Raw genomic sequence first — 10,599 nt, 5'->3', positions numbered from 1 at the left:
ACTGGTGGCAGAAAAAGGCTTTGAGGCTTTTTTTCCCCTTCAGCCACCCACCATGCACAAACCAGGGTACTTGCCTTCCAGGCTCTGACCTGAGAGCCAGGCCTTTGCATAATAAAGTGAGGGGAAAGGGAAAAGAATTGGAGGCTGGGGGAGGCAGTTCTGCTTGTCTTGCTCACCTCCAGCCAAATTACCATCTCTGCTCCTGCTTTTGTTCCTCCCCTGGGAACTGCTCTCCCAGAACAGTCACTGACACCAGCTCCTGAGGCAGAAGCAGACCAGATAAGCTCGCCTTCTGCTCGGCCCGTTCCCTGCAAGACTAGCAGATGCAACAGATTTTTCCTATCTTAAGCACAGCACCTGCTGTCGGGTATAAATACTGCTGGGTTTTGGCTAGCAAAACTGTTTTCCTTCATTAACAAGAGACCAGAATTTAATGCTAAAATGCCTCATTAAAAGAAGGTCCAGAGGGAAATAGTTCAGAGAAGTTTTCCGCAAGGTTTAATGCAACATCTGAGGCCGCTCAGCAGCCCTGGCTGCCTATTTCATTGCTGGAATATGCTGACGGCGGCATGGGGGGCTGCAGCTCTACCTGCCTGGGCCCTCTCCTGCTGATGAGCAAATTGTTATTTTCAAATGAAGCTTGGAAAAGCTCTAATTCCTCCTTCCTCTTCTTTAGTATCCCGATTCCTCAGCCTGGATATTTAGCCAGGATCTTCGTCTATTACGGACCAGGCTTTCTGCTGCTTTCCTTCCTTTGTCCCCTGCAGCCTGCGCAGTGGCACTGAGAGAGCTCCAGGGACACAGCCCTGGTAGTGTAAGGGGACAGCCAGACACTCTGCCCGCTGCTACATCGCCAGGGCACGAGGTTACTGCTCAGCTCCTCGCTGCTGCCTTCTGCCCCCTCAACTTCCTTGTCTGGTTACAGTTTTCGGAGGGGCTGGTTTAAGCCTATATAAAACTGCTCCATAATCTGAGCCTATAAAATCTGTAAAAAGTCCTAAACTAAACAAGAAACCACAGCCCCTTCTGTCCTCCCCTAAGTAAAATGAGTTTGGGGTCAGGGAGTGACCAGATGAACAATTAAGGCAACAGGGGTTGATGCTTCCAGAGGAGAGAAACCAGTGACCAGTCCGGGTCGATAACCACGACCACTGGAGCAGCGGCTGGAATGGTTTGGCTGCACACTGGGTGCTCTTAGAGCCTGCCTGGTGCCTCAGTAGTTCCATCTTAATCTCAGACCGAGGTCCAGTCCCAGGCATCTTTCTCAAGTTCACTTTAAGTAGATTAACTAGATGACACGTTAGTTAAATGTCAAACGATCTCAAGGGAGGAAACACTCTCAACTAACAGGCAGACTAAACCAATTCTGACTTGCTTTCATCATGAGCCCATGGGAGGATCTTGAGGGAAATCCTCTGAGCAGAAATGACGCCACAAGACTGCTTCAGGCAAACAGCAAGGGAGTGGCTGACAAACCTCAGCCCCCTCCATGCAGCACCATGCCTGGACCTCCCCTTAGGGCTGGAAAGCATGTAGGAACCACTGCAAATATTTCTGCTAACAGAGCACCACAAACCGTTTTTTGCAAGTATGAAGGGAAAGGCAAAGGATGACAAGATTTAAATGCTATTTCCTCCCCTTCTCAGGAAGGGAGCAGTATCAATGATTCTTAACCAGAGCCATTATTTTTCCCAGGAGATGGGAACACAGCAGGGAACCACTTTGTCTCTTTCACAACAATGAACAGTACATCTTAGTAGAAACAGAAAGGTAGGCACCAAACTCTTGATCCCCAGCCAGCCTTAGCTGAGTCCCATCACTAAGTGAGACCACACTGCCCCTGCTTGGGGCTGCAGAGAAAAACCAGCCTCACTGGAGTGCCTGACTTCTCTGACACGTTTCAGGTGACAGGGACAAAGCTTCCACTGAAGAATGTGTGTTTTCATTCTATGGCTGGGAATTAAAGGCAGAACCGCGCAAACAATGACTACCTGCTTCTTAGATGAGCCACCACCACTTGTTTCAAGCCCAGACTTCGGCCAACCTGTTGCCTTATCCAGCCCCTGCGTGTCTGTTCTTCAGTCCTTTGCTGTCTAAAGCATGGTAAAGTCACGAATGGTAGGCACGGCCTCGCGGAAGAGGCAGCTGTGCTCGTCCTCCCGCTCCCCACTGCCGGCTCCATCAGTCTCTAGTGCAATTGGCTGCACTGGGCTCCTGCTCCACGGCTGCTGCGGGTGGCTCTGGGCAAGGGTCCGGTGTACAGTGTAGTGCACATCACCTCAAAGTTCCAGCCCCTGAAGTACAATCCTTTTGGTCATTCATATATTACAACCCTCTTTTTTTCTTTTTATCCCCCTACCCCATTTTGTTAAAAAAAATAAAGTTTTTTGGGTGTTTTCAGGTTTTGTTTCTTCTGGTTTTCCTTCTTTCTTCTGAACATGTGGGGAACGTGGTGCTTCATGGGCCACCTTTTACTGGATCCCTCGAAAGAGACACATAGCAAAGATCATGGCGAACAGCTGGGAAGGTGGGAGTGGGAAGAAGAGGACAAAAACAAAACAGAGAACCCCATGAGTCAGCTGGACCTTCCAGAAGATCAACCAAGCCCTTCCCGGCCCTGGGACCACTCCCATCACTCCCTCCTGCCCAGCAGTCAGTGATGCAGCAAGGGTGTCCCTTCTCACCACCCAGGGGAGGCTGTGGCAAAATTTGTTTTTTTCTTCCTGAAGGCGATCCCTCCCCTCATGCCCCTGCCCCCCCAAACTGTTTGTGGCTACGGCAGCAGCCTGGCTTCATTCCCAAGGTGTCACAGGGGAGCGGGCTCTGCGGTACCTGCTCTGCACATCCTTGCTGCTGCCTGGAAGGGGCACAGCGTGGCCTTTGTGGGGGCTGCTGGGGCACTCTGTCCAGATCCCTCTCCTTTGCACAAGACAGGGCACTGGGGAAAGCACCCAGCCTCGCCCCAGCAATGCTGCAGGGGCATCACTTCTGGGCTAACATCATGTCTGGTGGAAGCCTGTTCCTCAGAAACATCACCCAAGAGCCAGGTACTTACGCAGGATAACAGAGATGCTCTGGAGCTAATAAGAGTTTCAGGCTCTAACCAGAAGGTGTTAAAGCAAAGGCAGAGTTTGAACACATTAACCAAGTGAGAGATTAGTCAGCTTGCTGGGTGCTGCTGCAGTGAGGGCAGTGACCATGTGGGGCCCTGGGGCGGGCGGTAGCCCCCTGAAGCCCCAGTGGCCAGTGTGGCAGAGCGCGAGCTCTGCGGCGCGTCCGACACGAGGCGGCACTGCAGCCGTGCGGCACCGGGTATTTCCCTGCCTTTCGTGGCAAAGGACCAAGCATCCAGCTCTTTCCAGTCAATTAAAAGCACAAGCTGACAACCTGCTCACACTTTGCAGGAGAGGCTTCCCCTGGCAAGGGGAATCTACCGACACTGCTTTTCTCCTAGGCACACCACAGTAAGTACCTCGATAGCCAGCACTCCGATGGCGAGGGCTCCTGCAAGGTACACGTAGGTCTCAAAGGAGTTCAGGATCACGGTGTAGCAGCCCTAGGAAGGACAAAACATGGTGAGATGCACCACTGCGTTGTTCTCACAGCACAGCCCTCCTTAGTACAAGAGGCGCTCTCAGATCCAGGCACCACAAGCACAGCTCCCTCTCACCCAGCCCCACAGCATGGGAGGCAGAGACCCATAGGACAGTGCCAGGGAGGGGACGGGAAGGTTTTGCTGTGGTGGGATGGGAGTAGTTCACCCCCACAACCCCTCACTGACCACGAAGAACTGTGACTTCTGGTAAGGCAGAGAGGAGCAGCACGGAGGAGCAAAGGGCAGAGACTAAGCACAGAGGAAAGGACCCTCAGGGCAGGTGACAGGCAGCCCAGGCTGGCGAGGGAAAAGGATGATTTATTTAAAGCCAAGGCAGGAGATTCTTGAATCCTTCCTCATAGCCAGCAGCTCTTTCACACCCCAGGACTTTTCTCTCTGCCTTCCCCCAAAGGAGCATGGATGAACACCTGCTGATCTGGCTATAGGAGAATTAATTTAATTAAGAACTCAGGGCCATGAACTACAGCAATCCTTCCACTTATGCAGCATAGCCACCATCACCTTTAATGTCATTTATTATTGCTCATACAATTAACAGCACGTAGACCTTCTGCAAATCTGGCAGATCTTCTGGAAATCACCAGTTTATCCCGGCCTCAGTTCTCCCAGCCTAAAATTCCAACCCACCAGCAAATTTCTGCAAATAGGTCACTCATAAAGAGAAAAGTAGATTGGAGTTTGTCCAATGTAAAAAGTAGCTCTCCTCCCCACTGAGCATGTATTTCACACATACAGGTTTAATCCCATCCATACCGCTGGGATGTTTCAATCACCTGATTTTTTCCTTCCACCCATAAAGAAAGCATCTGAACTGTAAAGACACACGTACTGGTGGCCATGCCAGACCCTGCTTACTGCGAGTGAGACACAACCAGAGGAGCGCCAGGAAGAGCACAGAGAGGATCCACTTGTGAGACAGACCCAGGGAGTGCAGACCCTTGGGGCACTAACTGAGCTGTTAAAACCACGCTCTTGTCAACATGAGACTGCTCAGCTGCAGCTTTGTTCCAGCCACGTTTCAACCCAATTTTCAGGGAAAAGCATTCAGCCCAGCAATAAAATGTTTGGGTGCTGGCCAGAACTCCAACCTTAACCTAACTTCCAGCACACCCCGCTCAGCTGGCTACAGACTGGGGTGAGCACAAGTGCGGCCAGCACTGTCCTACCAGCATGGTGTCCCAAGAGCCCGACACTGCCCCAGGAATGCCTGAATTCAGCCATCAGTTGCTTGGGAGTGTCTCTCCCATTTTACAGAAGTGCCTCACAGGTTCTCCCACCAACACTCCGCAGTGACACGGGCTCTCAGGAAACCTTCCCCTTCCAAAGAAGAGGTAGGCCTCAGCATCACCACTTCGGGAAAACTATATCTGTTATTTGCTTTAACCCTCTTTCTCAAAATGCATTTCTCTTTCCCTCCCTGCTGCTTGCCATCTCTCTCCTCTCTCTTTTCCCCATCTATTCACAGTAATCAGACCTGGCAGAAGCAGTATGGTGCTGTCTGCTGTGATCTCTCACCCAGAGTGCCTTTGCCAACCATTTCCAGCTGCCAGGCAAGGAACAGCTCACATGCTGCTTCCAAACTCCTTTACTCTTTTCACAGTCTGCTACTGAGTGATGAAAAGAGGACCACTGCTCACTCTGGAGAGAAAAGGAGGCTTTGTACATATGGTCAGCACAGAGCTCAGCTGGCTTATCAATGCTGAGGTGAACACATTCAGGAACTTTGCTAGAAAGTTTCTTAAACTTCACGTCCTGGTGACACTGTAAGGAAAGGTGACTGTAGTATCAGTGTCAATGACACTATGCTGAACTGTCTTGTTCCAGTCTAGTACTGGGACAAATTGCCAAGTCAAGAGGCCTCACAAAAGAAATGCCCTTTTCCTACTGTAAAGAGTAAAAGAGCAGAGGAATGCAGCTTTCCAACACTTATCTTCCTTGGAAAACAGACATGGTTTTCTGTGGCTGTTTAACCCTTGATCTATTGGTTGCATATGTTGATGATGAGGAGTCTTTGTGAACTAAACTGCAGCCAGGAAGAGCCAACTCCATCCCATCCTCGCCGACCTGTGCTGGCTTGATAATTAACTTTTCAGAGATAGTACTAACCTTCAGAAACACAATAAAACTGGATGTAAATTTCCAACCCACCTCTCAGTCCCTTGGGAAAATCTTCATATTTCTGCTGATACAGCACAGCATGGACTTAGCAGTACACATAATGAAAGGGCATTTTCAAAATCAGACATATACCATGACTTCAAAAGCTGTCAGCAGAAGTGTAATTAGGATGTGAGCTACAGTCAGAATGGCATGACCTGCCAGCTTCACTAGCTACCCATGACCACCACAGCCATCTCTCTGCCTGCTATGAAACTCCTTTTCCTGGTGTTTGGCTTCCCTTACCTGTCGGTTCTGAAACCTCTCAACACCTGTGAGGCAGGCTTCCCTGTTGACAAACATCCCTTCCCGGCTCTGGAGCTCTCGCTGGCAACAAGCCTCCGGTGTCACACTTTCCAAAGAGGAGTATGGAAGATGAGGGACAGCTTCAAAATCTTCTGGTCCATTCACTCCACAGCAGGCAAACTAGGGAGGAGGCATGGAGAAGAAAGGAAGACAGAGTTGACACTTTGCCCTGAAAGCAGATACGAGAAATCTACCAAAGACCTATTCTTGTAGGGATCAAAGCTTTAGTCAAAGCAGAGACAAAACAACTGTTGTTTTCAAAGAAGTGGGTTGTGCTTGTACCTTGGAGCTTCTGTTTCATCAAAGCCTTTTTATAAGGTCCCACTGTTCCCATGTCATACTGTAGACTCCAAGGTACCACTGGGAATATTGCCACGAGCTACACAGGGCTTTGGAGCACATCCAGAATGACTTGCTTGAGATCACCCAGCAAGTTTGTAAGGGAGCCAGCACTACAATCCAGGCTCCTGACCGACTGCCTGCTCTCCCCATAGCTAACGGTCAGGATTGTTGCTGCTCAAAGGCACTGCTAGGTGATTCACGTAAGGAACCTTTTTAGGATTCAAGTCAGGTTCTTTTTAAGGATTCAAGTCATACTCTGACTCTGTCTCCTTTCAGTCAGCAAAAGGAAATGTCTTTATTAAAGTCCTGAATCAGCATGAAGGGCAGCAATCATCTTTTTCTTTTAAGATTAAAATTGACTTTTCATCTGCAGAGCCTGACATCCCGCTCTTCACTCCTGAAGAGATACACCGTGGGCTGTACTGAGCACTAAGTTCACATGTGTACACACACACACACACGCACACATACAGAATTTCTTGTAGCAGATAATAACAACTCCAATTCCAATGACAGCTGATCTGTAACCTGCCTGATTAGTACTATAATAACAAAAGTCAATTTTGATGGCTAATGTTTCTATACCGAAAATAATACCATTAGGCACACTCCTACCTCATCTGCCATCTACCAACTCATTTCACAAGAGCTAATAAAAAGTCATTAGTTAGCATCAGTATTTGGCTGCTGTTGGCCTGGAATAGTTCTGAATTAGTCTGCAAGGTGAAAGTTCCAGGCTAAATGCAGTGATATTCGGCTGCAGACAGCTCCACGGCTTTCTCTGCCCACTGTTTGAAAGCTGGGGGTACCCAGGCAGGTCAAACGCCTCAGGCCTTGGCAAACCACAAAGGCTGACACAGTCACTGGGAGTGTCTCTCTCAGGGCCAACTCGAGAAAGACCAGCTGTCAGATGAATCCTCATCTCCCTCCCGCCACAAACCCCGGTGCTGTGCTTGACGTGACGGGATGGTTGGAGCAGGCTGACCCTGGGCGAGCCAAGGGTGCAGGCTGAGCACCGTGTTGATGGCTGCTGACCGTGGGCAGCATGGGACTGGCACGGCCTGACTTACCGTGATCATAACAGAGTTCCAGGTGGAAGAGAAGACGTCTGTGTCGTTGTTCCTCAGGTAATGCTTCTTCAGCTCCTTGGTGAAAAACTCTCTGGTCAGCTGAAACACACACAGAGGTGGAAATATAAGGGCTACTGCCAGCACCTTTCCAAGCGCTTCCCAAAGCTCCCTTCTGTGAATGCTGGGGGTTGTTTCGTTGGTTTGAGTTTGCTTTTTTTTTTTGCAAACCTCAGAGAAGAAACATGGGAAAAGTCACTGGCTGAACCATAACTATATCCAGGGTGGATGGTACCTGTGAATAAAACTGTTGCTCATTAAAAATCAGGGATTGAATTATATCTATACTTGTAAGATAACATTTACATTTAAAGGTTGGTTGTTTTTTTAAATTTTCAGTGCTATTTGAAGGCGTTTCATAAGTTGAAAGTGGACTAAAACAGATTTTAGAAAGATCTTCAAATTCACACCCAAATAGTAATTTCACTTACTATGCTTCAGGAGGTCTGCAATCAAAGCATGATTTTCCCCTCAGCTTTCATTTTAAACCAGTTAACTTCCCACTAACAACAGGGGAACTGCTCTGAATTTACTTCCATGTGTGAGAAAGCAGAATGAAGTCCTAATATGAAACTTTCTGGGAATGAAAAGGAAGTAGAAAATATACAATGAATATGAAATGTTCAAGTCAACTTACAAATTGGAAAAAGAGACCATTTCCCTGACAAGGCTTTAGATTATCTAAACTAACCCACACACGTGAAGAAAAAAAATCCTCATTATATTTCCAGTGTTTAGATAATTTAAACATTTTTCCTAAGGTCAACAATATAAACGAATGAAATTTCATTTACTCCTGTTTATATTTACAGTACAGCAGAAAAACTGAACTAACATTTTGGCTCAGTCTTCTCAAAAAGTTAGACACCTTGAAATTACATTTGCTTAGGATCACTCCCTGGAGGACTAGTAAATATACAAACCTAATAGACTTGTTAAACTGAACACCCCGATTCAATCTTATTGCACTTCTATCACTTCAGGATGAAAACTTCAAGGAATTCCCTTTTCAGGTTCCCAACAGGTCTTGACTTGTGTGGTCCTTCCTCTAAAATACCTTGTGATTTGTGACCCGTACAGGCAAAATCTCTCTGCCACTGCAAAGCCTCAGCGAAGGGGGTTGGACTTGGCTGGATAGAGCACTGCTCCAGTGTTACATATTTGCAGGATCAGGAATTAAGCTGCCCGAAAAAGATCCCTTTTTTTTTTTTCCTGTTGTTCATACAGCACTGCAGATGCAGTAACATATACTGCTACAAGCTGGTTTCAGGTTCTTGACAGGCAATGTGAAATACCATACACACGCATACATATGTATGAGACGTATGGGTGGGCACAAAGGCACAAGCACAGAATTGTTTGTTTCCTTTGTAACTGTATCACAAAATTCAAGGAAAAATAGAGAGGGTTGTGGTGACTCTTTAAAAGATCCCTGAATACCACTTAATACTGACTTCTCTTTTACAAATACAAACTAAGGCCCAATTTAATGACTACATCAATACTGGGTAAAACTTTGTCACAAAGAGTTGAATGACGCAGGTAGCTCAATCTCACCACCTTCTAATTAGATATAACGCTAAACTCCTAAATTCCTAAAATAAGTCCTATGGGACTGATATTAACTCATTTTTTGCATTTGAATATTAAAATACCAGAGGACACAGCATTTTCCTTTGGGATTTTGGTGCACTGGGGGAAGGTCAGGTTAGGAAATGCTGAAATACGTCCTCAGTGTTCTCCTTTCCTTCCCTTCCTCTGAGTACTTTATTGAAGCAGCATCCTACCCTGCAGAGACAGCAGCACATTTTTTTGATGCTCGTCTGTTTCTGAAGCGCGGACTTTGAAACTGATATTACCGTTGGTAATAATCCCAGCCGACTGCCTTTGGCGGGGTCTAAAACAAAAGAGTCATTTAAATATAAAGTGAAACCTTTATTTTGACAGCGGCAACCCCAGAGGAAATTGTTCAGAGTTTGTGTGCGATTTTTACGAGACTTGGCCTAAAACAAAGCCTAGTGCTGGAAGGGTAAGTTTGCCAGGAAAATAACTGATTCCATTTTGTTGCTCTTAAACTGTTTTTCCTGAGTATCTGAAGTTCAGAAAAATGTAAAAAAAAATTTTTTTTAAAAAATAGATCGATCAGCAGAAACATCTTTCTTCTTTTAAAAAACTGCTGACAGAGGAGGATAAAAGTCAGCAAGACAGTTGTAACTGTCATTCCTACTCGCATGCCCACAGCCCCCCTCTTGCTGAAGCTAATAATGGCATTGATGAGGTCTGTGCACATTGGAGTACTATGGCAAGAACGATCCAGAAGGGAGCAAAGGACCTACTAATAAAACTAGATCTTCGCACACACTTCGGACAACGCAATTGTATCAGCCACAGCCATGAACAATGAAGAGCTGTTCAGCTGTGGTTTTTTTCTAGCTGTTCTGGGGGGGATGTCTCCAATACAGAAGAAGCACCTGCATGCCTACATTTACATGTCAGTGAATGAAGTGGGACTGTTGTCACCGGGATTACTGGAGCCAGATGAAGGGGACTTATGAAAAAGAGGGCATTTCTGCACAACACAGGTGTGCCAGCACTGGCCAGGAAGGTCACAGCCATCTCACACAGCGCTGTGTTCGAGAATTCACTAAAAAAGTCAAATATCCCTCCAGGGCTTTTCCCATTCAGACCTCTGAAGGGCATATAAAGAGCAATTCCAGTACATAAATCAAATTCCTCTTTCAGAGCTTCTCTCTATTGTTCATGGAAGACATTATTTTACGTGGGGTCTTCTAGATGAAAAAGGGTTCTTCACCCTCTTGAAACCTCCTTTACAAAGGAAAGAAAACTCTGGTACTCCCATAGCTGATTAACAACAGCCTTCCTCTTCAAAAACCGCTTTTAAACAGGTCTTTGGGAGTGCAACTGGACTTGCAGATCACACTAGCTCACAACCGCAAACATCACTTTCACCCACCCCACCACCACATGCTGCCTGATTCTTCCTCTCATGTCAAATCTCAGCAGAAAACATCTATTTTCTCCCTTATTTTT

The 10,599-nt window shown here is 46.9% G+C and overlaps 1 protein-coding gene across 8 annotated transcripts in view; it reads right to left on the bottom strand.

Moving 5' to 3' along the window:
• Nucleotides 1–663: 663 nt before the first annotated feature.
• Nucleotides 664–10,599, bottom strand: part of TSPAN18 (tetraspanin 18) — a 121,360-nt gene continuing 111,424 nt past the window's right edge. For all 8 annotated transcript variants that reach the window (XM_074809756.1, XM_074809753.1, XM_074809757.1 and 5 more), the window contains 4 exons: nucleotides 7,492–7,590; nucleotides 6,020–6,199; nucleotides 3,473–3,556; nucleotides 664–2,519 (listed from right to left, as the gene is read on the bottom strand). In XM_074809756.1, coding sequence (XP_074665857.1) covers nucleotides 2,472–2,519; nucleotides 3,473–3,556; nucleotides 6,020–6,199; nucleotides 7,492–7,590 — 411 coding nt within the window. In that variant the 3' untranslated portion in view covers nucleotides 664–2,471. The remainder of the gene's footprint in view (nucleotides 2,520–3,472; nucleotides 3,557–6,019; nucleotides 6,200–7,491; nucleotides 7,591–10,599) is intronic.

The sequence above is a fragment of the Strix aluco genome, chromosome 31, assembly GCF_031877795.1.
Source record: "Strix aluco isolate bStrAlu1 chromosome 31, bStrAlu1.hap1, whole genome shotgun sequence".
NCBI lineage: Eukaryota > Metazoa > Chordata > Aves > Strigiformes > Strigidae > Strix > Strix aluco.
This window is presented reverse-complemented; position numbering and strand designations above follow the sequence as displayed.